Source organism: Podarcis melisellensis, assembly GCF_964234715.1.
Source record: "Podarcis melisellensis genome assembly, chromosome: 12".
NCBI classification, from domain to species: domain Eukaryota; kingdom Metazoa; phylum Chordata; class Lepidosauria; order Squamata; family Lacertidae; genus Podarcis; species Podarcis melisellensis.
Window position 1 is genome coordinate 10,858,613 of NC_138544.1, and position 25,743 is coordinate 10,884,355.

Here is a 25,743-nt window from a genome sequence, read left to right on the forward strand (position 1 = left end):
CACTATTATTAATAGTGAGTTGGGACTTCCTCGTGGAGAAAAAGGGAATGTCACTGGCACCAAGGGACTTCTAAAGCATTAAGCAGGAATCTACAAATCAAATGTTGATTTTTGTTACTGCTCTAGTTGAAGACCAGGATCTTCCCACGTGTGAACTGTTTGTTGCTTTTTTTCTCTGACTGTTGTGGAAAACCATAGTTACAGTGCCTCTTCCATACAACCAAATACTTGATTAGCAGTTGCACAACTTAATGAATGAGCTGCAAAAATGTCCTTAAATCCAAGGACAGGTGCACGTTTCTGCTCTGCGTTAATACAGGTTTGTGGGAGATTCAGACAGAGAATGCTGGTTGTTCCGTCATGGTAGGTGGCTTGCCCCTTAATCAGATAGCTAAAATCTTAACTGATGTAGTGAATATTTGAAGGTGGGAAGAGCAGCATGTCAAATACTGTTCTTAATTTCATTCCCATTTATAATTATGCCTAGGTTAAGTCTTTATGTTAAGAATGTTGTTTCATTCCTAGAGTAGGATGAGGGCTTACTCCCCACCCCCCATGACCCGGACTATTCTGCACTGATGGGGAAGGAGAGTAGAGTTTGTGAGCATACTTAATTGTTTTGAGTTTTTCTTGCCTATAAATTATTTTGGTTGTACTCGGGTGTCTTCAATGGACTTGATGCATCATCTCATTTTTCTAATCTGTGGAGAATCTGAAAAATGTCACTAAATTATAAAAGCTGTACAGTAGTTTGGTTCACTTGGATTTAATTATGGCACCAGCAAATTGCTTTTTGTTTTTAAACAAGATGTATACATTTCAATTTCAGTAAAAACATTTTCCAATAATGATTGTATCTTTCTTTACTTGCAAAGCAATACTGAAGTGCAGGTAGTGCTGAGATATTTTTGTTTGGACAGAAGCTTTCCACCCATTTTCAGCTACTCAGGTATGAAAACTGTTCTGAGTACAGTGGTGCCCCGCAAGACGGAAAACCCACTAGACGAAAGGGTTTTCCGTTTTGGAGGCGCTTCGCAAAACGAATTTCCCTATGGGCTTCCTTCGCAAGACGAAAGCCCATAGGGAAATCTCCGGGACAGTGGGGAAGCGCAGCGCGTCTTCCCCACTGTCCTCGGACCTCCTCCGAAGGCTGGCGGTGGGGCGGAGAGACCTTCTCCCCGCGCCAGCCTTCGGATAGCTGTCCTGAAGACTTGCGGTGGGAGGAGGGTTTTCCTTCCCACCGCCAACATTCAGAATGCTGTTCTGAATGTTGGCGGTGGGGAGGAAAAACCCTCCTCCCACCGCAAGCCCCAGGAACAGAGGAGAAGCGCTGTGCGCCTTCCCCTCTGTTCCCGTACCTGTGCTGAAGGCTTGTGGTGGGGAGAAAAGCCCTTCTCCGCACCGCTAGCCTGGCAAGCGGTCTCCATAGGAACGCATTAATTGATTTTCAATGCATTCCTATGGGAAACCGTGCTTCGCAAGACGAAAAACTCGCAAAACGAATTAATTTCGTCTTGCGAGGCACCACTGTATGCTGTTGGCAGAAGATTGACTCTTGCATTAATTTGTCTTTCATGGGGCGGGGGGAATGATTGAAACCAGTCTATATAGGGATGCCTTTATTTAAATAGTGTACCAAATTTTTTCACTTGGAGCAAGTACCTTTTTAATAACTGGAATTTCATAAACACTTTACCTTTTAAGAGTTGAACACATATCAAAACAAGTTTGTTTGACAAGCGATTAGATTTCCCCGTGACAGCTTAAATTACCATAGACAGATAGCAAATCAGACAGATATGGTCTGCAGAATATTCCTCTCAACAGAAAAAGAAATACATTTTCCATTGTTGGCAATCAATGTAATGCATAATCTAGCTGTAAAGTTCTTGCAGTGCATTTCCAATCATACATTTTCCCCTCAATTTGATTACCCCTTAGCTGAAATAAATTGATTCCTTTAATTTTCAGTGTGCTGTGAACATAGAGTTCAGGGCATACACTGTCTATGTTAATACAGTGGTACCTTGGTTTACAACCATAATCTGTTCTGGAGGTCCGGTTGTAAACTTTCTGGAGGTCCGGTTGCACTTTCGCCAGTGGGGCCTCCCCAAAAAAATGGGTTGTAGAGTGGTACCTCTGGTTACATACGCTTCAGGTTACAAACTCCGTTAACCCAGAAATAGTACCTTAACCTTTGCTTCAGGATGAGAACAGAAATCATGCAGCGGTGGCACGACGGCAGTGGGAGGCCCCATTAGCTAAAGTGCTGCTTCAGGTTAAGAACGGACCTCCATAACAAATTAAGTTCTTAACCCGAGGTATCACTGTAATCCAAAGAAAGGGACACACACTTCTGGGTTTTACATGGTTGTAATCCAAAGCAGTTGCAAACCAAGGTACCACTGTATATGATTTACCATTATATGAATAACCCCTCAGGCTTGGGCATACTGCTTCTCCTCCTGACATGGTAGTGAGAAGATTGATAATGAAAACATCTCACTGCTGCACCAGAGACGTAAACAAGTACCATTCATATAACACAGCAATGGGGAACAACCAGCTCTCTACCTGTTCTTCAATTCCAACTTCTAGCAACCACAGCCAGCATGGATCAGTGGTCAGGATGCTACAAGCTGCAATATCTTAACATCTGGAGGACCACACATTCTCCCTAATATATTACACGGTTTGTGCAACATTACTTGCTTGCGTATTGAGTGAGATATCTAGTATGTATTAATATCTAATAGCTCCTGCAGGGCTCCCCATGCTGCGGATAGCAGCCTGCCGCTCGGCGGGCGGAGCACCCCTCACGCCGGGCAGACATCAGCCAGCCCCACAAGCTCGGGGGACAGCAGGGAGGCGCAGCGCCGCCATTCTGTTGTTCCTCAACCTGGTTCAGTTTCCCCGACCAGCTTTTGGGGGGAAATAAAGGAAATTTTTTTCCCCTTTATTTCCCCCCCCCCCCCAAAAAAAACTAGGTGCGTCCTATAGGACGGAGCATCCTATGGGACGAAAAATACGGTAACCCACATTTCATTCTGAATAATGGCATACAGGAGGCATCAAGAAAACAATAGGACCTGCTTAAGCTGTCTGCTCAGGGACATCTACCTGTTCCTTTCTAGTGACCATTCTAGGATTTTAAACTGTTTTTATTGATAACTTTAATATTTCAATCTAGTGGTGATGTCTTCTTCAGTGGTATATAAATTTTGTTAAATAACTCAAGGCAATCCCCCCACCTGAAATGAACATCATAAAGACAGAAAACATGTCTTATTCTAGTCCAGGCAAGACTCTCAAGAAATGGCCAGGAAAGAAAGAGATCCCGCTCTGAAGCACATCCCTTTTCTAATATTTTTATTAAAACATCCCTTAGGGCCTCCTCCCCAGTCACTGACCCTTTAAAGACATACCAGATTGTATGTCTGTCCATTGTGTTAGCTTCAGAGGTCTAAATGGCAAACCAACAAACCTAGTATCTGCTATAAAGGCTAGAGGTCACCAAACAAATTTGAATTCTGTGTACAGTGGTACCTTGGGTTACAGTCGCTTCAGGTTACAGACTCAGCTAACCCAGAAATAGTACCTCGGGTTAAGAACTTTGCTTCAGAGTGAGAACAGAAATTGCGCAGCAGCGGCAGCAGCTAAAGTGATACCTCAGGTTAAGAACAGTTTCAGGTTAAATATGGACCTCCAGAATGAATTAAGTTCTTAACCTGAGGTACCACTGTAGCCTATTGTCAGTCTCCTGCCAACAGATCCTTCACCCAAAGGAAGGATGCACAAGACAAAATAGAAGCTGTGGAGGAAGTCTGCTGGCCGGTCTTTAACACTGGCTCTGAACATTGCTTGCCTAATCCTTCAAAGAGGTACAGTGGTGCCTCGCTAGACGAAAAGAATCCGTTCCGCGATTCTCGTCTAGCGTTTTTTTCTTCTTGCGAAGCAAGCCCATTGACAGCTTAGCGGATTAGCGCTACAGCGGTCTAGCGGCTTTCAGCGATCAGCTGTTAAGCGGCTTATCACCGGAACAGCTGATAAGCAGCTTAGCAGCTTAGGAAAAGGGCGAAAAAGGCGAAAAAAACCCATGGGGGACGCAAGATTTTTTCGTCTTCCGAAGCAACCCCATAGGGAAATTCGTTTTGCGAAGCGCCTCCAAAATGGAAAACTTTTTCGTCTAGCGGGTTTTCCGTCTTGCGGGGCACTACTGTATCCCCATCCCAGGGGACCACTGCCTCCAACAATAGCACTACTACTGGGCCATCATCAAAGGGAAATTTGAACCTGTCCAAGGTCTTTTCTGGAAAGGAATAAAACTTTTCTGCTACTCCTGCAGCCTTCCTACCTTGCAAGGGTGTCGATCAATCAGCACTGACCAGCTTTCTGAACAATGCCAGAAAGGGAACCTCACTGGAAGAAGAATTTGGAGCTGGAAAATCTGGTGCTTCTCTAGACTATGACTGGGATGTCAAGGTCTGCTTATGATTCCAGATCTAGGGACAATACCCTAGAAAGAAAAGGCACAAAATCATCAGAATGGAGTAAGTGGTGTAAGCATCTTGCTGCTGCCATGTGAGACCACTCTTCTTCCTTCCCAGGGGAGTCCTAAGGATTCCTCTGTAGAGAAGGAAGAGGAGCCTCAGACCCTATACCCAAAAGAGGGGAGCCTTTCAACACATTGTGGAAAAGTGCCCATAAAAAAGCTTGCAGATAGAATTTTGAGCTGCTTTTGTTTCCCATGAGATTTGTTTTGTTCTTTTTTCCCCTTTTTTCAACACTGCTGACTCTGGAAGGAGCAGGCATGAAGAGAACCCCTTTTGACCAGAGAGCTAGAACAAATGGCCCACCTTTCATGGGGCACCTGATGTCATATGGCATTAAGCATGGGAAAGGTGAAGCTGTGGTAGCAAAGGAACAATAGGGAGTGCACTGCTACTTTCAGAAGGGAATCTATTCCCCAGAGGCTCCTGGAGCCGCAGTCCTTATGCTTGAATGGCTCCTCTCCTTGCTGGGGGACAAGTCGTCCCACACTCTCCAGACCGGCCCTGTCTTCCTAGCTAGGCAGATAGGTTTTCCCCCCAGCGCTGAATAAAATTTGGCAACTTTTACATATGTTTGGTCTATTTCATTTTTCTTTTCAACCTTACATTTTCCTTCAAACCGTCCCCCTCCCCGCCCACAATCTTCTTACAGTGCACTGGAGCAGAGATCCAGGACAATTTATGGGGCATCAGCTATACACAATTGTTTAGAATTACATTCTGTTGAACAAAGAGAAGTTCCTTTGCAGCTGTGGCTATACCTGTTCCATGCTTGATGTCATATGAAGGCTGAAGTTCAACTCTGTATCACATGACACTGGGGCACTGGGGAGTGTGATAAGCCACTATCTTCTGGGAGCTTCCTGCATACCATTCCAGAGAAGCTGCTTTGTTCAACAGGTTACATTTGCCTTTGTTTGAAGTCATGGCCTGTTCAGGTTCTGTAGAGCAACCGTGCCAACAGTTAAATACATTTTTGGTTACATGTGTTAAAGGTTTTCCCCGATGATCTTAATACTTAAACCATGGAGGTGCAACTAACTGTAGGGTTCTACTGTTGGTATTTTGTTCTGACTAACTTGACAATCGTATCTCCACACCAGCTAGTACACGTTGGCACTGCAATGGCAGAAATGCTAGAGGAGAATAGTCAATCCAAGTGCCAACACTGTTCCATATCTGCATGATATTTTACCTGTAAATTAGCACTGGAATTATGACCAATGCAGAATTGGATGGTTGGAAAAAACAACACCACATTGTTTTATAGCTTGACCATGGTTGCTCCCAGTCATTCATCCAACATCTTCAGTGCCACACGTTACCTGCTAAAGAATAATGCAGCATCGGCAGAGTTGTTGGCGAGTGCCTCCTACAGAAGGAGGCGGAGTTACTGGAGCAAAGTAAGCATGAACTTTCACATCTGGTAGATGAGCCTGTAGGCAAAAAATGAAGTTGAAGAAGTTACCATAAAACTTGCATCCCAATATAGTAAAACATCTGCTTTGCTGCTGAACCCTCCCCTCCCAACAGGACCCAACCCTCAGTTCTGCATTGCCTTAATAAATTACATCCACTTTAGTAATTGCCAGCCCTGTTCAGACTGCTTAGGCAGTAGTATGGGACTCCAATTTCCAGGATCCTTTAGCAAACAATCATTACTTGAATTTCTACTGGAACTCTTTCCAGAACAATCCACTTTTGTTAATCTTGCTCTGCAGAGCTAATAACTGCTAATGAAAAGCAGCCAAATATCTAGAATTCGGCAGCAACAGTATCAAGGTGATCCTGCCAGCCTTCATCCTATCTATGAACTCTCAGGAGAACAAAGTGTAGCTGCAACCAAAGCAGTTTTTCCACCTTTTCAAAAAATTCTGTAACCCACTCTGGGAACTTAAGGTGAAGGACAGGGAAAATAATAATAATAATAAATAATAATAATTCCACCCAACCCTTGATAGAGACATAAGAAATAAGCTGCTCATTTTTTCCACAAATCCCTTTCTAGAAAGGAAAAAGAATTTGCTGCTTCTGTTGCAGGTGCATGGTGTTCTGCATAAATTTAGCATTGAGTTCAGTATTGTGCACTCTTGCTGAATGAGAGCCTACGAATAGACACTTTATTAAATGATACGACACTGGTCTTGGTGTGTATTAAAAGTCATGCCAGGAGCTACCTTGATATATCAACACTGAGGCTCTGCATCTCAGCACAGTTGTGCAGTACGTACTCTTATTCTTTTGATGCCTGCACGGGTGACTTGCTGACAGTCATATAATTCAATTCTTTCTAAGTTGTGGCAATTTTCAAGATGTTCTAGGGTCACGTCTGTGATTAGAAGGCAGTTGTCCAATTCAAGTACTTGGAGTCTTTCATGTCCACATGTGCTGCTGCTCAGATGCAGAATCCCATCATCCGTTATCAGTTCACAGTGGGACAAGCTCTGTAACAAAGATGAGAAATGCAATGTTTCATTAATGCATATTTCTGTAATGGGTCAAATCCATCTCCTCTCATTTAGGAAAAGGAATTTTTTTCTGAGATGGGTGACTCCACTTATTCAGTTGGAGACAGGGCTTACAGAATTGTTTATTCCCCCCAAATTTTGACCTGCTTCAACTGAAGAAAGCAGAATTATCCATGGCTCTTGAGAACTTTTTGTAGATGAAGTGAAATAGAAAGCCTAAACAAAACAGGATTTTCTACCCTTTTTCCATTCAAAAACTTCTTGTTTTTACCTCTGGTCCTTCTTTCTCCCCACACAATATTTACTTGGGCTTCAGCATTTTTGGTTATATGCAAGTTCAAGAACACTCAAACAGTGAACCTGATAAGATATAGGATGGAATCTCCTGGATCCTATTACCGTATTTTTCGCTCTATAACACGCACCTGACCATAACACGCACATCATTTTTAGAGGAGGAAAACAAGGGAAAAAACATTCTGAATGAAACAGTGGATGTATCATTTTTGTGCTTCATGCTGTGGCCACAGACATGTGATCTGATGGTGAATTTGGGGTGACCCAATGCAAAAATCCTGAGAATCCCTGTGGATCCATGCTTTGTAACCACGTTTTTGCACCATTGTAAACACGTTTTTGCAACCACGTTTTTGCACCCCAGGCAACAGTGGGTGTGTGATTTTGGGGGGGCAGGCTGTAGCCATGGACATGCTATGTGCTCTGATGGTGAATTTGGGCTGACCCAATGCAAAGATCCTGAGGATCCATGTTTTGTAACCACGTTTTTGCACCATTGCAGCCCAAGGCAACAGTGGGTGCGTGATTTTGGGGGGGCAGGCTGTAGCCATGGACATGCTATGTGATCTGATGGTGAATTTGGGGTGACCCAATGCAAAGATCCTGAGGATCCATGTGGATCCATGCTTTTTAACCACATTTTTGCACCATTGCAGCCCCAGGCAACAGTGGGTGCGTGATTTTTGGGGGACAGGCTGTAGCCATGGGCATGCTATGTGATCTGATGGTGACCCAATGCAAAGATCCTGAGGATCCATGTGGATCCATGCTTTTTAACCACATTTTAAGTGGGGAGGGAAGGAAAAACACAGAACGGACAAGGAGCACGAGAGGGGTGTGCAGAGAAGCAGCTGGCTAAGAATGCAGGAGGGGGGTATAACGGGAGGGAGGAAAGGAAGGCAAAAGTTTTCCCTCACCTACCCACCCAAGCCAGCCAGCTCGCACGCCTCCGGCATGCAGAGACGCACTCTGCTTTCCCCTCTGCTGGCCTGGAGGGGAGGGGCTTTCCCTGCTCTTTGTTCCGTTTGAGCAAACACAGCAAAGAAACAGAGAAGGGTGGGCAGTAAGACCCTGAGGCAGAATGCAGGAAAGCAGCCGCTTCCTCTTTTCAGGTTTCCCTTCTCCGTGAAGCGCGATTTGATTTTTGCCTGATTTTTCGGCTCCAGGGACCACACATTCGCTCTATAACACACACAGACATTTCCCCTTCCTTTTTAGGAGAAAAAATCTGCGTGTTATAGAGGGAAAAATACGGTACTTCCAAGGACTTGCTATTTCCTGAGCCCAGAAGGAAGCTGACAATAATAAACGCTTGGATGACATCCTTTGTAATAATTTCAAGAGGTGAGAAATATTATCCCATTTTCCCATCCCCATCAAAAAGCAACATAAAACTCATTCTAATTGATGGTCATGATGAAGACTTTAACATGTTGCATTAAATACAATGCCATTTTAAGCCAGGCTATTTTTAAAGAAACAGAATATTTGATTGCTTTGCCTTTTAAACTGATTTTCAAAAATCAATTTTCAAGTGCCCTGATTTCCAGAGGTAGGTCAAGAAATACGTTAGTACTTTATGTAGTCTCATTACTGGCAAACACAAAACCCCAAAACAAAAATTTTACATGCAGAATCTGTGCTGGCATATAATCATTTGTTTATATTATGTTCATATAAATGCCCTGCATGAACATAATCTTAAATTTCCTAATTCCCAGTTTCAACTAGCAACAAGATGAAATGGATCATTTGATCTGAAGAAGTATTTATTTGTGTTAAAACAACTAAATAAACAGGAACTTACCAATGCTTGCAGTTTAGGGCAATGAATGGAAAGTTGTATCAATGTGTTATCTGTTATCTAGAAAGAAAGAAATTATATGGAGAACAGTGTCAAACTCAGGGATAGGCAAAAATACATATCAGGTAGTTTTTGTAGTCTGCAAGTTTTTACGGACACAGAAGTGTCATCTTTTAATGATACTTTTACTAGATCTGATGCAAAGGCCTTGTACAAATAGGTCTCACCAGAACACATTCTTCTAGGTCCATCTTTTCTAGTTCATGGCAATTCTAAAAGTGAGAAAAAAAGCATTCTACCATTAAAAACAAGGCTAAACTGAGAACTTAAGATTTTAGAAACTTCCAGTATGTCGTGTATACTTTATGACATGTCATGGGCTAACTAGATGAGGAAAAAAGCGCAGAGGAAGAGGAGATGGATCCAGGCTCCTAGTGGTGGACAACCAGACACACCCCAGAGGGGAAGAGCTGGGAGGTACTAGACTGAGAGTTTGGAGGACAAGGAAAAAGGGGCAACAAGCAGGTGCCCCAGCACAAAGCAAAGACAGCGACTCCTGCCAAGCCACCCCAACAGTGTTTCTGCTGCCAGCCTGCCAGCTCCTCCCAATCCCAGAGCACGTAACAAAGCAGAGAGCCAAGCAGAGAAATAAGGTACCTTGGGGCTGACACAAGAGAGGGGCATGACACAGAGGGAATGGAGTGAAGTGGGAGGTGCAAGACAGTCTGAGCAACGGCTTACTATGGGGGAGTACACTGCTGGAGTTTCCGTGTTTTTTTCTGTTCTGGTGACCACGTCGGGGTCACCAGATGTTGGGTTGAAATAAACGACAGACGAATGGCAAGTGTCATATGGGAGGCATCTCCCGAGCATGTCTCGGGGAGTCCCTTTTATTGAATATTATAGCATTGCCACATATGTGCTTGTTGCTGATTGGTTAACACAAATACAAGGGTTGCATATAATCATTAATCACCAATAGATTAAAGTGTGGGAAAGAGAACACAGAATTGGACAGGTGTGAAAACCTCCTTATTAAACTATAACTAGTGATTGATATAGCAAGACTTAAACTGTTACTAGTGATTGATATAGCGAGACTTAAAAGAACATAACAATCACGTTCCGTAGATGTGGTCAACTATGCATTAAGAACAGGTCAGGGTACAATGTTTTCATGAACTCAATGTGAACTGAACATTCTAATCATGTGCAGAAGCAAAACTTCCCATCACTTAATAAAACAACTAACTTCAAGTTAGCTGGTGTTGCTTTCTTTCTTTCTCTCTCTCTCTCTCTCTCTCTCCCTGCTCTGCAAAGCGTGCTACGTGTCAGCTCCCTTGACAATACACGACTCATATGTACTGAATATGAATAACTGTGGTTTGTTTTTCCTCTTATCCAAAACAGGCTAAATACTCAGTGGGTGGCGATACAGTGAAGCAACCCCTCCTTAATCTGGAAAATGTATATTAATTTTGTAATCAGATTTTTTGAGAACTGAAAACAAGGGAACTTGACCCTCATGCATAGCTGGGCAAAAGCAAGGTCACAACCAATTCAAGGGTTACCTAGTCAAACTCCCTGAAACAGACAGATTTCCTCCTTATATCTTTGCACATGCAGATATGTACTTGTGTAAGATACTTTTTAAAAAATGTGAGGTCAATGTGGTACAAGGACTAGAGGTGTATCTGGCTGTGTGAAATGGAGTTACAATATCCATCCATTTTTGAAACTTAATCTACTTCAAAGGGTTGTGAGGCTAAAAGTTCTACTATAAGATACTTAGAGGAAGTATGGGATAAAAAGTTAAATAATATTAACCTTACCTACCCGTGCTAGAAGTGCAAAACCAGCATCAGTGAGATGGGAACACCTTGCAGCCTCCAGAATCCTGAAAAATAAACATTTCTGCAGTTGAGAATAATCAGAAAGAAATCCTTGTGATGACACCAGGAACCTAGCATGTGATTCTATGCAATGGAAACAGGAATAAATAATACATCTACTATCCTAGATTATTTTATTATCTCTGTTGGCAATGAGACTACAAATTTCAAGTTCTGCAACATGACTAAAATCCTGTTTCTATGGCTGATACACTATAAGAACTGAAAATCTTGACTGAGACCTGAAAACATTTTAGTTGAGTCGGGTGGGGGGATGAAGAAGTCTGAAGTCTGTGACAGCTGTCATGTCTTGTGGTTGTGGATGGACAGAGGTCATTATTAGCATTCTCTCATCATTACCAACATTCGGCCACACCTTCTTGATCACATTCACAGTTTTGATGACCTGGAATAGACTATTTCTTGGAATTCCAAATTGTTGAAGGCCTGAAGCAACCCAGGGCTATAAGCCAGGTGAAATGTCTCCATCCATTTTTGTTCCTTTCAAGCAATGAACCATCCTTCATGCCATAATGTACAGTCATACCTCGTGTTGTGTTAGGTTCATGTTGCGTCTTTTCAGCTTGTGAAAGTGGCAAACCTAGAAGTGTAGGTTTTGCTGCACGCGCAGAAGCATTCTGCGAGCTTTGCGCAGGCGCAGAAGCACTCTATCGTGCTCCACACTTGCACAGAAGCGCCGCTCTAGTTGCAGACTTTTCAGGGTGTGAACGGCACCCCAGAATGGATCGTGTCTGTAACTAGAGTTACCACTGTACTGTACTTAAGAGGACCAGATTAGGAGACCCAGTTTCAAATTCCTATTCAGACAAGTAGTTCAGTGGGTAGCCCTGGGTCCGTCTCTCTTCTCTCTAACTGATCTTCCTTACAGGGTTTTTGAGAGAATAAAGGGCAGATGAACCCTGAGCTCCTTGGGAAAAGGGTAGGATACAAATCTAAAAATACAGCTTGGGTGTACATAATTACTTTCTGAATGATTTGATGCAGAACCTGACAGGCTGCCTCCTGATACTGTTTGCTGTCCAACAGCACACCACAATAGTGCTATACAGTGGTACCTCTGGATATGAATGGGATTGTTCCGGAGCCCCGTTCGTATCCTGAGTAGAACACAGCCTGTGACTGTGATTTGCTGCTTCTGCGCCTGATGCCATTTTGAGCATCTGCACATGCACAAGCGGCAAAACCCCGAAGTAACAGAACGTGGAGCATAACCTGAAAACGCTCAACCTGAAGCATATTTAACCCGAGGTATGACTGTACTACATTTTGGTGTGCCATTTGTACTAACCTTGTGCTAGCTTTTTGAATGCAACCAATTCAGACCATGTACATTTGTGATTTATTAACTAGCATTGGAAGAATACTGATCGGATGCAATGAATATTATGTAGTTTAAGCTTGCTTCTTTTTTATTTAGGTAAAGTCAGCAAACAATTACCTTTTCTCTCCTTAAATGGGAAATAGGCTGCTCGTTCACTTTCCATCTCGCATATACCAACTGTTCTGTTTCTGAATCAGCATCATTCAAAACTATATTCACATCACTGATCTCTTACGCTATTGCTAAAGGTTCTATTGTTACAAGAATAGCTTGGTTCCAGTTTCTAGAAAGGCTAGAATACATCTAGGGTAACTTCAAGGAATCCCAAATAGCCTGGAAGAAGTTGCTCATTGTGGTGGTGGCAATGTTTCCTAGTGATTAGTCTGTTTTTATAACAGAACAACCCTCTTTACCTTGTTATGGATGTGTTTTGGAACTTGATTTTACACTGATGATGTGCTGAAGAAAGAGAGTTTAGAAAAGGAACTTTGGCTTTCACCCAGCATGTTACGGTTGTTGATCCATCCCTTGAAGTAGTTTAAAACTGACAATTTTAAAAACTGAAAAAAGCAGCAGTAAAAGAAGAAAAGTGCAGCCATAACCATCAGGAAATAAAAATTGCAAAACAAAATATAAAATGCACCAACCTTTCTATATTCACCTTAAGGGAAATAATGCAGAAATACATTGCAAAGAAAAATTCACCTCCACAAACAGACCCTAAGAAGAAGTGGGAGGGGAACAATATCAGGAAGAGGGAGATGCACAATAAACAGAATTGCCAATAAGTATCATTTTTATTTTAAGACTAGCAAGTATCTGAAATTATGTGGGCAGGAGGGAGAGAGAAGGCCCATGTGTTTGAGGTCCTCCAAATGGAGTGGGGTCAGCGGCGGAGCATATACCTGCGCTGCCCAGGGCGGGCGTGCTCCCGAGGAGGGCATGGCACAGAGGGTGCCCTCCCAGGCGCAGGATAGCTGCTTGGGTGCCTGGAGTGGAGCGAACCGCCCATGGCGGCCATTTGGTGCACCACCCACCCACGACTCCCAAGCCTCCCCCAAGCTGTCAAAGCGAAGGGGGAAGGGGGGAATGCTGCCGGCAAAGTTCCCTCCTTACCCCGATGGCTCAGGGTGGGCTTGGGAGTTGTGGGTGGGTGGTGTGCCGAATGTCACCCCCCCTCAGTGAGGGCACCCGGGGCGGTCCACCATCCCCTTCCTACACCCAAGTGGGGTGGGAATGCATCTGTGTGTGCTCCCTGCAGAGTCTCATTTAATGGAGACTCTGCTATTCTCTGCCAGGAATGGGAAGTAGGCTTTGCCTGCAAGTATACCCGTACTGATTAATGTATGACTTTTTTTAAAAACTTTTTTTTGAGGGGGGGTGGTTAGATGCCTGCACCCACAGACACTTCTGGACTCATGAACATAACCAACACCACTGCTACTCATCTTATTTTCTGTTCCCGATTTTGGAAGGTGTGTTATTTTTCCAACTTTTAAAAAATTATTAGCTTATCCTATAAGATTAAGTGTAATCTATCTTCCCATGCTATAATTCTAGGAGAAAAGCTGTTCCCCCAACCATGCAGCAAGCTTGGTTCTCTTTCCACATTGTCCCTAGTGATGAATAAACAAGGTTTTGCTTGCCCATCCTCCTCCTAGTTATATGAATATCTTGGGGAAATGCACAATTACACATTCCAGGCAAAATATACAAAGAAAGCAGAGAAAGATGAGGGAAGGGTTAAAAATAAACTGCTATTTGCATATTGTGGTCTAATTAGCAATTCCACACTTTTTTCAAATGGGTGGCTCTGTTAGTCTATTGCAGCAAAACAACAAAGTTTTGTGGCACCTTCAAGGCCAGCAGATTTATTGTAGCATGAGCTTTTGCAGACTACAGTCTACCTTTGGCACATTTAAGTTAACACTGAAAAGTATTCTATCAAATCAGGTCTCAGAAATTTACCAGTAATCCAGGATTACATTTTCAGTTAGTTTTCAGGAATATGCAAATTTCAATATATATGACTTTAAAAATACTAAAACCACACAGGGGAGGATCCTAGCCATACTTACTTGGAAATAAGTCCTGTGGAACTTACTTAGGAATATAGAAAGTTGCCTTCCATTGGGTCAGGTCCACCTAGCTCACTGACTCGCAGAACATCTCCAAGGTTTCAGACAGGAGTTTTTCGCAGCACCACCTGGAGATGGCAGGGGTTGAATCTGGGCCCTTCCCCATTTTCCTGTTTTGCTTTTCGATAAATACGCATTGGACTGCATCATAGTTGTCACTGAAAACTATTAGGCACCTGCTAGTCTGATGACGATGAATGCAACTTCAAAGCAGAGGGAGACAACCACCACTCAGTAATGTGTGAACTGAATAGTACTCACTTCAATCTTGGACAGTTCAGACCAAGAGCTACGAGAGAAGCATCTGTAAGGTTTGTACAACCAGAAACACAAAGCGACTGGAGTTGGTGACATCCTCTACAGATACCTGCTATGCCATCATCCGATATTTGCTGTAACAAAGAACAGTGGAAAGTTCTGTCATCTGAAGTTAGGCAATTTCTCTTAAAAGATATCAAGTTTACACAATTAAATAACAAATGTTAACAATAACAATTCTCATGCAGTTTGTTCCATACTATTTATTTTCACTACAAGGGCATGCTAGTCAACATTTTTATAAATTCCGCTCTATAGTCATCTGGAAAGGAGTTTCCTCGAACACAGTGCTTTATCTTGCAGTTTGGTGCACTATTTCAAAGATGGATTTCCTTTCAACCTTGATAATATGCATTTTGCTGAAGGAAGCAGGTATACTAGCAGCCAAAAAGAAAAAGAAAGAGAAGCTTGCGTGCAAACATGCCAAACAATAATTATGTCAAGAAATCACTATTACAGTCAAACCTTGGTTCTTGAACGGGTCCGTTTTCAAATGTTTCGGCTCCCAAACACCAAAAACCTGGAAGTAACTGCTCCGGTTTTTGAACAATTTTTGGAAGCCAAAGGTGCTTCACGGCTTCCATTTTGAATTTCCCTATTGCATTAAGGCTTCTGCTTTCAGTTTTTGGTTGTCGAACACTTAAGTCTAACAGTCTTCTGGAATGGATTAAGTTTGACAACCAAGATTTGACTATAGTTCATGATTCTAGGGAAGCAAGAAAAAGGCTGGGAAACAATGGGAGGGCACTGATGAGACTTTTTTGTGAGCTGCTATAGAGAAGGGGAAATGTGAACCACCTGGCCCCCACTCCACATCTCCTCATTTTTTAAATCCATCAGCAATCATGCTGGGTGGGTGATTGATTGATTGATTGATTGACATCCAGCGCTGAGGGCCTTCTGGCGGTTCTCTCATTGCGAGAAGTGAGGTTACAGGGAACCAGACAGAGGGCCTTCTTGGCAGTGGCGTCCACCCTGTGGAACACCCTTCCTTCAGATGTGAAGGAAATAAGCAGCTATCCTATCTCTAAAAGACATCTGAAGACAGGCCTGTTTAGGGAAGTTTTTAATATTTAATGCTTTATTGTTTTTAACACTTGATTGGGAGCCACCCAGAGTGGCTGGGGAGACTCAGCCAGATGGGCGGGGTATAAATAATAAATTATTATTATAATTATTATTATTATTATTATTATTATTATTATTATTATTATTATTATTATTATTCCCTTTCTTTCCTGCTAGCTGAGAACTGCTCTGGAGCTCCTAGTAATGGTGTGGCACAAGTTGTTAGGAGTTATCACTGCTTTGGTGGGAGACTGAAGGTTAATTGTTATGATGTGCCCTTTTGTGTGTGTTGGCTCTAATGGATCCATGACTGAGTTGTTTGGCTGAGCACCTGCTACGATCTTCATTTAGGTGTCTAGGGAAAAGAAATCTTGCAGGCACCATAGTAGGACAGCCTCTCTCGGTGGTAGAGGGGAGAGAGGCATGGCTAGAAGAGGGAACACCAAGATTACAGGTACTTGTCCCTCACCAAATTCAAATAATTATTGACTACTGGTTGTGCTGGCTCGAGTTCATGGTTTATCATCCGAACGGTCACAAGTTCCCTACCTTTGGCATGTCATGTACACCAAATTCCTGACCTTGGAATTGATTATTTGCCCCTTCTTTGATATGCCCTAATAACTTTAGGCTCCTATTTTTGATATCTTCTTTCATAAAGTGGCACTTTATAAAAGAAAATGGAACAACCAGGACAAACTGAACATTAGCTGTATGACAATATTTTCAAAATTCTGAATACATGGCAGAAGCTTGTTTGGTACATGTGTATTCTCAATATTAAACTGTGAAGCCTAGCATTAATTTTTTCTCAAAACGGATCCCAGAACGGATTAAGTTCGAGAACCAAGGTACCACTGTAGTTTTCATCCTAGGAGAATGACCTTTTCCATCTAATCATAGAAGCTACAAAGTGCAAAGAGAAGTACTTACCATGCATGACTGCAAGTTTAAGATAACCAGTTCATGGCAATGAGTCTCAATGTGGTGAAGCGCCTCATCTACCAGCTGTATTAATGAAGAAAAAATAAATTGGCAGAAGAAGTGGACATAAGCAGTATGGCATGGCAAAATATCATGTCAATAAATGAATACTGCTTTACTATTAAAAAAAAAAACTTTGTCAGATACCCCAATATAAAACTAACTCTTGTGGGTTCAACTTGGTACCTTAGCAGGTTTGTACCTGTGTGCATCCTCTAAGAAATAGTGCTTTTAGTCCATTGCACCCTTTCACCAGTGCTTCAATGCCATCTTTTGTAATCTGATCACACCAGGAAAGATTCAAGAGTTCCAGATTTTGGCATCCCTCACTGCAACAAGAAAGAAAACAAAGCACTGTGTTTGAGTAGTTATTATAGCAGCAGAGCCAAATTAAATTCTTCTTAACAAATATTAAAGGTAACTGCCAGCCACCACAGAACAAAATCTTGAGGGAAAGGCCACACACAGTCATAAAGATTTAAACACCAGCAATACTATTAATAGGCAGATATATCGATTTCCAGATATAAACTTAAATCATTTCAATGTAAGTTGAATAATAAAAAGCTTTACCTTAAACTTCTCAAAGAGTTGTTTGTGATGGAAATACAAGATGTCAGATCCAGATGTTTTAGCCTGGGGCAAAATTTGCTAAGGCTAAAGCAAGTGCTGTAAAGGAAGAGAGGCAGTAAAAATGAATCAAACTAATTTTTTAAAAACATCAGTTTTCCCATCCGACACCATTGGCTTACCTATCAGTAATTTTTGTGCATCCATTAAGGTTCAAATGTTCAATGTTTCTACAGTTCTGTGCAAATGTTCTGCAAAAGCAATAAAATTAAAAAGCCCAAATAAGTAGAGCACATTTTTATGTAATAATGCACTTTCCCATCAGGCACTTAACATTTACAATACATCAAAAACACAGTTGGCTGTGTTTGAGATAATATTCAGGTTCTGTCAGAGCTTTCACACTAAAAAACTATTTGCAACTTATTAATCTCATATCCATTCCTTTAATTATTATGCCATCATGTGAAGGAGAAAGTGTCTCTGCACAGCTGTTCTGGAATTCCCCAAACAATTAAAGTAAAATGTTAATTACGGTAAGAATTTCTGAATTGTTTTAAATGACTTACAGTTTGATCCTATGATGACTGGAGAGAAAAGGACTTAAAATGCACATGACCAGGTTTTTAACATCCCATTCACAACCTTGTTGCCAGACAGTTCTAATGGCAGTGTTAGAAACTGAGATATGAAAGCTAGGAGCTAAATGGCACCTTAATCCTAGATTATGGGTGCAACAATGGAATGTCTTGCTTTTTTATAACAAGAGTACAAAACTGTAAATAAATGAACTGCAGCTAAATTATGATGTTCATTTTTCACATGTTCTAGTCCTTCCCCTGCCTACCCCCCTAATATTCTTAAGAGGGTCTCTTCTCCAGAGTAGCTGAAAGTGGGAAGGGAGAAAATAGTCTTTTCCTTCCACTCTGCAGTTTTAATCTGAACTCTTAGGTGCAGTATTGCGCCCAGAAGCTCAGAAACTGCTAATGAAATTCCTTGTCACAAAAGGCACCTAGAACATTGGGAGTTTCCAACACTGTCTAACAGGTGCTGCACTGATGGGGTCTGGCAGGCTCTACACCACTGAGACACTGGCATTCAAAAGTTGTACAACCCTACATTCTTTCCGGTGATGGTACCGCAGGTGAGGAAAATGAGTTTTGATAGCTTCTAGCCAGGAACTACAGGTTTATTGTACCTTATTCCAGACAGGGGACTGTCACAAAACCAGCTAGCCAGGAAATGTGAGTAGCAGGTCAGTGGCTGCAAGATGTAATGCTTGTGACAGAATAGCTACTTATAGGGATACTGTAGGCAATGCACCTCTCACTGTCTAGATTGTTCCAGTCAGCAATTGCAGACTCCCTTCCCCCTTTGACTAACCAATTCTGGGTTCAGAGCTCAGCTGCACTGGCATTTTCATGAGTATCGTTGTACTCATGATCCAGAGTTGGTCAATGTGGTACTGTGCATTCTACTCAAACACTTGTTGCAGCCTCCACCTTTCCATCATGGTTGATGCTGAAAACTGTAATGCAATTTAAAAAGAGCAACTTTTAAAATATTACTTACTTTAAAGAAGTATCTCCAACCCCAAGACAGCCTCTCAGACTCAGTTGTCTCAGGAACCCACCACATCTTTTGGAAATATTTTCTAAGACCCGGCCCTTAAACAGATGAAACAAATATCAACTTCATATCTAACCAGATGCCTTTCAAGAGGAGCTCCATGCCAGGAAGAATAATGTCTAAAACAGACAAAAACAAAACAAAAAATGTTTTTATTGCTGAAGACCTCAAGCCAACTCTATTTAAATGAACTGCCAGGGATACTGGAAAGAGCCATATGTGGACATGGCAAAATGATCACTTTTAGCATACACAGATTTCTTCAAAAATAAATATAAATAAATAAAACTTACATGGTGGTAGAAATCTCACACCACGTAAGTATGTAGGCTCCAGTATTGGAAATGCTCAACTAAAGTATAAAGAACCTGCTAAATCAGGGCCAATTTAAACCACAACCTTTCCTCTTTGCCAGGACGGAAATGCCCCATTCTAGATTTCTATAGGTCTGAAGTTTAGTTCTTTGTTAACCTAACTGAAACATAACAACCTGGAATCTGGACAGTATGTGCAGGATTGAGATCAATGTTAGGAAGTGCTTTCTGTTGCAACAATTGAGAGATACCACACAAAAACTTTTAAAACTCAGTGTATAATAATGATCCAATATGTCCATCTATCTCCCATAACAGCAGAGTGCATCATGATGCAGGTCATGAATTCAAGCAGTACCCAACTTCAAGCCAGAGGGTACTAAAGAATTTAAAGATCTTAAAAAGGGTTGGCCTCTCTAAGAATCTAATGTTATCCACAATGGGATGGAGCCTAAGAGAGGTAGTATGAGGGCAGAGGCTTTAAAAAGGCTCAATATGGGCTCAACATTTGTCAGAGCAAGCCACTCATTCAGAGCTATCTGTGGTCCTGCTAGTTCTGATCTGCCTTGCCCTGTGGGATCCAGCCCCTTCGTCTGTCTCTCTGTCTCTGTCTCTCTCTCTCTCACTATGTGACTGGTGCAAAGAGGAAAAAGATGAACTATAGCAACAATGATGGTGGCAGTCCTAAGCTTCAGTGGTATATGGAAAAACATTTCTTACAAAAAGTTCCATTGATTTCTGTTAAGAAAATACAAAATAAAAGTTTGCAATATTTGTTTTAAGAAAATAATAATAATAATTGAATGCCTTAAAAGAATTATGAAGAGGAGACAGTGAAAGCTCAAGGCATTGTGTAATCCCCTCACCTGGTAAAACCTGTAAATTATTTTTCAACCTTTTGAGAAAGCTGCCTGGCCACCATTTGTTTTATGTACAGAAAAGCAGTTTTTCATTATTATCCCTTACTTTATTTGCAATGTAACAAAGTAAGAAAATGAAACCAGACACAGTGCAATCAGTGGGCAAGGGGTCAGATGAGATTTTAGTTGCTTGTTGCTCTAAAAAAAAAGATAATTAAAAGCAATTAACTACTTTCAAATCAAAGTTCAACCAATAATGCTAGATAACAATGTAAAATTAAATCAAATCTGTACTTCAAAGTTTCAGTTTTACATTGTTTTTATGATAGTGAAAAACGTTAAGTGTTACAAACCTCGACATCTGTCTGAAAGTTAAAAAGGTCTATCCTTTGCCAGTTACTCCCATCCAGGGCCAACACATTCCAAGACTGAAATAAACAAAGAACACATATATGCTTGCTATATATGTGCAACATAATAACCAATGTCTTTTCAAAACATCACTCACAAAACGTATGATGAAAGCATGAAGAATTCAGAACTAGGATTTTTCCATGTTTAAAATGGTCCTTAGTTGAGGGAAACTACTTTTTAAGCAATATTTTAAGGCCCAGTTTCTTGAGAGATAAATATCCTGTAAGAGTGCAAGAATATTACCTAAATGCAAAGTTAGATGAAATAATACTTACTTGGTATGATAAAATAGCTAGGAGTGCAACTTGTGAGCCAATTTATAATTTCACCTCAGTTATGAACTCACTAGGAAGCCTTAAACAAACCTCTATTCTGTTTAGCTTAAACTACAATATGGAGCTAATACACACAAGCCATTTTGCAGGGCTGTTAAACAATGTGACCCTATACACCAGAGCTTTCCAAACTGTGTATCAGCTGCAGTGTGGAGGTGTGTCACATCAAGCTGATCGCCTTTTTTTTTTACCTTAGGAGAATTACTATTCTCCCTCTGTTGAAGCGACTGAAGCCTCTCAAGCAGCAAAGCGGCACACCCTGAAAATCAGCAACAAATCCTCTCTCTTTTTTGCAATTATTTACTCATCTTTCCTCCAAATGCACCAACCTCCCCCAACAATACTACTCCTAGGAAATCCCAAAGCCAATTTTCTCTTTCTCCCCAGGGCATCTAGAACAGAATAGGAAGGCGTGTCTAGTATTGAAATCTCCCAAAAAACTCTCTCAACGAGTCCTGATAATGGTAATAGGGCAGTCTCTAGATTTAACCCTCACCAGGGGAAGAGAGAGGGGGAAAACAAGGACAGCTTATTTCCAGGTTTGTAGCAAGCAAAACAAAACAAAACCACCACTCTGTGCTTTCTCCTTCCAGCACAAAAACAGGCACCAAGGCTGCAATCCAAGTTGAAAGGCTGCGCATGGTTACGACTTTCTCGTGCTGCCCTCCTCAGGTCCAAGTGTTGCAAGGCTGCTCAGGGAGGACATGGCAACCATGAGCCGTTCGATCAGGATGCATGTCTGTCGTGTCCCTACACCATCCTCCCGGAGCAGCCTTGCAAAGCTCAGATCCAGGGATGGTGGCACAAGGAGGTGGCTGCAGGGTGGGGGCTGGGCACACACACACCTGTCCCAGGAGGCTTGCATACACGCTCCACTTCTGGAGAGCATCTCTAGTTTGCTAGTAAAACTGAATTGCCATGTTGCAAAATAATGCATGTCTAAAAAGTGTGTCACCAACATGAGAAGCTTGGAAAGCACTGCTATCCATGTCCACTCAGAAATAACCCCAAGTTCAATGGGGCTTACTCCCAGGCAAGTGGATACAGGATTGCAGCTTTCATAAATGATGTTGATGATGATGATGATGATGATGATTCTACCACCACATCAATTGTTTCCCCATCTATACATGTTAGAACTAAGCTGAAATGTAAGGAATATGGTTCAAAAACTATGGTTTGGTGTTACAGTGGTACCTCAGGTTACATACGCTTCAGGTTACAGTCTCCACTAACCCAGAAATAGTGCTTCAGGTTAAGAACTTTGCTTCAGGATGAGAACAGAAATCATGCTCCGGAGGCGCAGCAGCAGCAGGAGGCCCCATTAGCTAAAGTGGTACTTCAGGTTAAGAACAGTTTCATTTAAGTAAGGACCTCCGGAACGAATTAAATACTTAACCCGAGGTACCACTGTACTGAATAAGCCTCAGGCTAATCAGCTCCCCTTGCTCCTCCACTTATGCAAGGAGGCAGCTAGAAAACTTTGCTTCCATTTTTAGTTAATTACAGTTTAGCATTATGTTTTAAATAAATGGCTGTGGATATTTACTACAGTTTACCAAAGCAAACAAACTTCATATTGTGGCTTTTAAAGTTTGTTTGCTTCAATAAACCATTGCCATTGTTAACCACAGTTCAGGATTCAGACATCACACTAAAAAATGGTTAATTGAAAAAGGATCCAAACTCCCCCTCATGGTAAAAGAGGAAGAAGGACCATTCAAGCTTTGCAAGCACACTCTTTTTTCTGCTATACAGTGAAAAGAGTGAGATTCCAAAGACAATTAATGTAAGTGTACATTATACATTCATTTTTTTACTTAGAGAAGAAATGAAATTACAAAGCAAATACCTAGCAGTACCTTAGAAACTTGTGCGCATCGACACAAGGTAATTACATCCAAGAAGGAAAATATTCTATAAAAAAGTAAAAAAGAAAGAAGTAAAACTGTTCTTCAACAATCCAGTCTAACATACTCCTGTAAACATATTAACTCAAGTTAAAAACATATAGATCAGTCAGATCAGGGTAGTATTTGAAAGCTGCCAACCAAAGATGTTTCAAAGGCAGTTATAACTTTTCTCACATATAGTCTAAGCGCATACAATTACACAGCTTGAAGAATGTTACAGCAAGGTGTAACACAGGGGTAGTCAACCTTTTTATACCTACCTCCCACTAATGCATTTTTCTTGATAGTAAAATTTCCTTACCACCCACCAGTGCTTGATGGAGGGATTCAGCTTGTGCTGTAGAACCCCCTACCACCCACCCAGAATCCTGAAATGCCCACTAGCGACCAGGTAGGGACCAGGTTGACAAGCCCTGGTGTATCATATACCTGCAATATATATATTTATTCCATACAATTCTAGATAAGTTACTAGATAAACTCTCTTTGAGACCTTTCTGTTCCCATCAATCTAAGGGTAAGAAAACTATAATTAGGAAATAGCCTACTAGATATTGTTATGTAACTCAGGACCCTTCTGCCCAACCATGCTGCTCTGTGTGCTTAAGAAGAAAATCAAAGTCTCAGCTGCCACACTCAGTGCACAAAGTTAAGCCACACAGAAGAGTCTAGAAGTCCCACTTGATTGTATCAAGCAAAGGAGAGGAATAGAACTTTTTTAATTGTCACTGGTACCTGTAAATGCAAACCAAAAAGCAATTTCGCTCAGGAGAGGTTTATGGTGGATAGTTGATTTTAACTTTGGAAAGAGTTAAGAGAACATTATATCTGCAGCAGCTCATACACTCAATATGAAACTCATATTTCATGCCTATATTTTATCTGCTACAGGGGTAATAGCAGCTTGCCAACAATGGTATATGGAGGATGAAAGAAGCCCCTTCTTCCACTGCTCTCATCAAAATTGGAACTTTCCCCCCTCTCCACTGTTGCTCTAAAATTTAAAAGGGCAAAGTATGGGGGAAGTGAGCCAAGAGATAATGGAAATCCAGCATCAACTCCAAGTGGAGTAGTCAATTCTCTGTTAGTTCTTATGCAAATTCCCTCCCATTCCCATGCCATAATAAAAAAAATCCTGTATTTACCAACTTATCTAAAGCTTGATTTTTTCACAGAAAATTCCAAATTGACAACAATGGAAAAGCTATTGTTTCCTAGCAGCATTGGTAATGCGCTTTTAAAAAGCTATCCTCAAACTGACACATTTTTGCAACAAATGAAGTTAAAACTAGGCATCTATAAGTTTTCATAAAACTTAAATTTGAAACCAATGAAATCCATTTTATAAGCAATAATCACATTAAAACTATAAACTTCTAATGTAGAATTACCTTAAAAGGAGTTCTTTTGGTAATTTTCTGTTAATAAGCGCTTCATCATCATTTGAGAGTGCCTAAAAAGAAAGAGAAAGAAACCACAGTATTCTGAGATGCCCCATCTAAGCATCTGTAAAATCCTGATGCCCCTCCCGTTATATGTAATTCTTATTAAAAAAGTGAACTATTCACATGGAGGAAGCCTAAAAGGCCATTTAAAGGTGAAGGGACCCCTGACCATTAGGTCCAGTCGCGACCGACTCTGGGGTTGCGGCTCTCTCTCGCTTTATTGGCCGAAGGAGCCGGCATACAGCTTCTCGGTCATGTGGCCAGCATGACTAAGCCGCTTCTGGTGAACCAGAGCAGCACATGGGAACACTGTTTACCTTCCCACCGGAAGGTATCCCGCCTATTTATCTACTTGCACTTGGACGTGCTTTCAAACTGCTAGCAGGGACCGAGCAACGGGAGCTCACCCCATCGCGGGGATTCGAACCGCCAACCTTCTGATCGACAAGTCCTAGGCTCTGTGGTGTAACCCACAGCACCACCCGTGTCACTTAAAAGGCCATTAACTTGGTCTAACTCATTCTTGCCCCCCCCCAATCAAATCACCCCCCTGTGAGGTGTGTGCCCCATGTTGGGAACCACGGCTTTAGATCATGATGCCCTACAGATTCAGTTGTACTCTAGTTTTCATTAACCCAATGGCTGATTGTCAGAGATGACAGAAGCTGTATGCCAACAATATCTGAAGGCCACCACCAAAGTCCACATTGGGTTCCTTTGTAATCTTTGTGCTGATAAAATAATGTAACAACTTTTAAGTTTCATAACTAAATTTAAATGTGTTCTCCCTTTTGCAGCAGTGGAAGCATGAACACTGCTATAAAACATAAATATCGTAGTACATGCATTTGTGAAATTATGCTATTAGCCAATTCCACCCCCACCCCCTGGATACAATTCCCTATTATACGTAATGCATTTAATCGTCTTAAAGTAGTAATGTTTAGGGTCTGTTTGTTTTTAAAGGATTCCACATATTTATTCCCCCCCCCCCGCCCCAATGACAGTTTTTGAGAGGGTGTCAACTGGGAAAAGTCTAGAAATTCCCTAACTTTAAAATATTCATTTTAACAAACTAATGGAGGTCTAGATATGTGAAAGCTTGAAAATCACATCAATTGCACTGATTGCTTTGATTCAAAATTGCTGAGTAATTCAACAGCTTCATTACTGTGAATATACTCCAGAAGGTTGGTTGTGCTACTCAACTATAGCAAACAAAGATTAACATAGTCAAAGTCATTTATGCCATGTCCCTGAAAGATTATGCTGCAACAAATTTGAATTTTTATTGTTTTATGGTTTCTGGTATTAGCACAATTTCCTCAAAAAATTACCCAAGCTACATAATTTATTTTAAAATTTAAGGCAGGGTTAAATGGCACTGAAAAACGCTTCTTAA

The 25,743-nt window shown here is 41.5% G+C and overlaps 1 protein-coding gene across 4 annotated transcripts in view; it reads right to left on the reverse strand.

Annotated features, from left to right (window-relative positions):
• Window positions 1-750: 750 nt before the first annotated feature.
• The window catches only part of FBXL2 (F-box and leucine rich repeat protein 2), a 30,706-nt gene continuing 5,713 nt past the window's right edge, over window positions 751-25,743 (reverse strand). Inside the window, exons 2-17 of one of the 4 annotated variants that reach the window (XR_014173170.1) lie at window positions 24,288-24,349; window positions 22,846-22,900; window positions 20,588-20,662; window positions 19,004-19,098; window positions 17,614-17,682; window positions 17,435-17,530; window positions 17,064-17,190; window positions 16,811-16,885; window positions 14,753-14,883; window positions 10,956-11,016; window positions 9,347-9,391; window positions 9,123-9,179; window positions 6,782-6,994; window positions 5,876-5,986; window positions 4,355-4,516; window positions 751-963 (exon numbers count right to left, since the gene is read on the reverse strand). Coding sequence is in view for 2 of the 4 variants with exons in the window: in XM_081931136.1 (XP_081787262.1) it covers window positions 5,879-5,986; window positions 6,782-6,994; window positions 9,123-9,179; window positions 9,347-9,391; window positions 10,956-11,016; window positions 14,753-14,883; window positions 16,811-16,885; window positions 17,064-17,190; window positions 17,435-17,530; window positions 17,614-17,682; window positions 19,004-19,098; window positions 20,588-20,662; window positions 22,846-22,900; window positions 24,288-24,349 (1,269 nt within the window). In the remaining 2 variants the exon portion in view is untranslated. Of the gene's footprint in view, window positions 964-3,036; window positions 3,898-4,224; window positions 4,517-5,849; window positions 5,987-6,727; window positions 6,995-9,122; window positions 9,180-9,346; window positions 9,392-10,955; window positions 11,017-14,752; window positions 14,884-16,810; window positions 16,886-17,063; window positions 17,191-17,434; window positions 17,531-17,613; window positions 17,683-19,003; window positions 19,099-20,587; window positions 20,663-22,845; window positions 22,901-24,287; window positions 24,350-25,743 lie in introns of those variants that run through there. The other 3 variants (XR_014173171.1, XM_081931136.1, XM_081931137.1) reach the window with 3 other exon arrangements.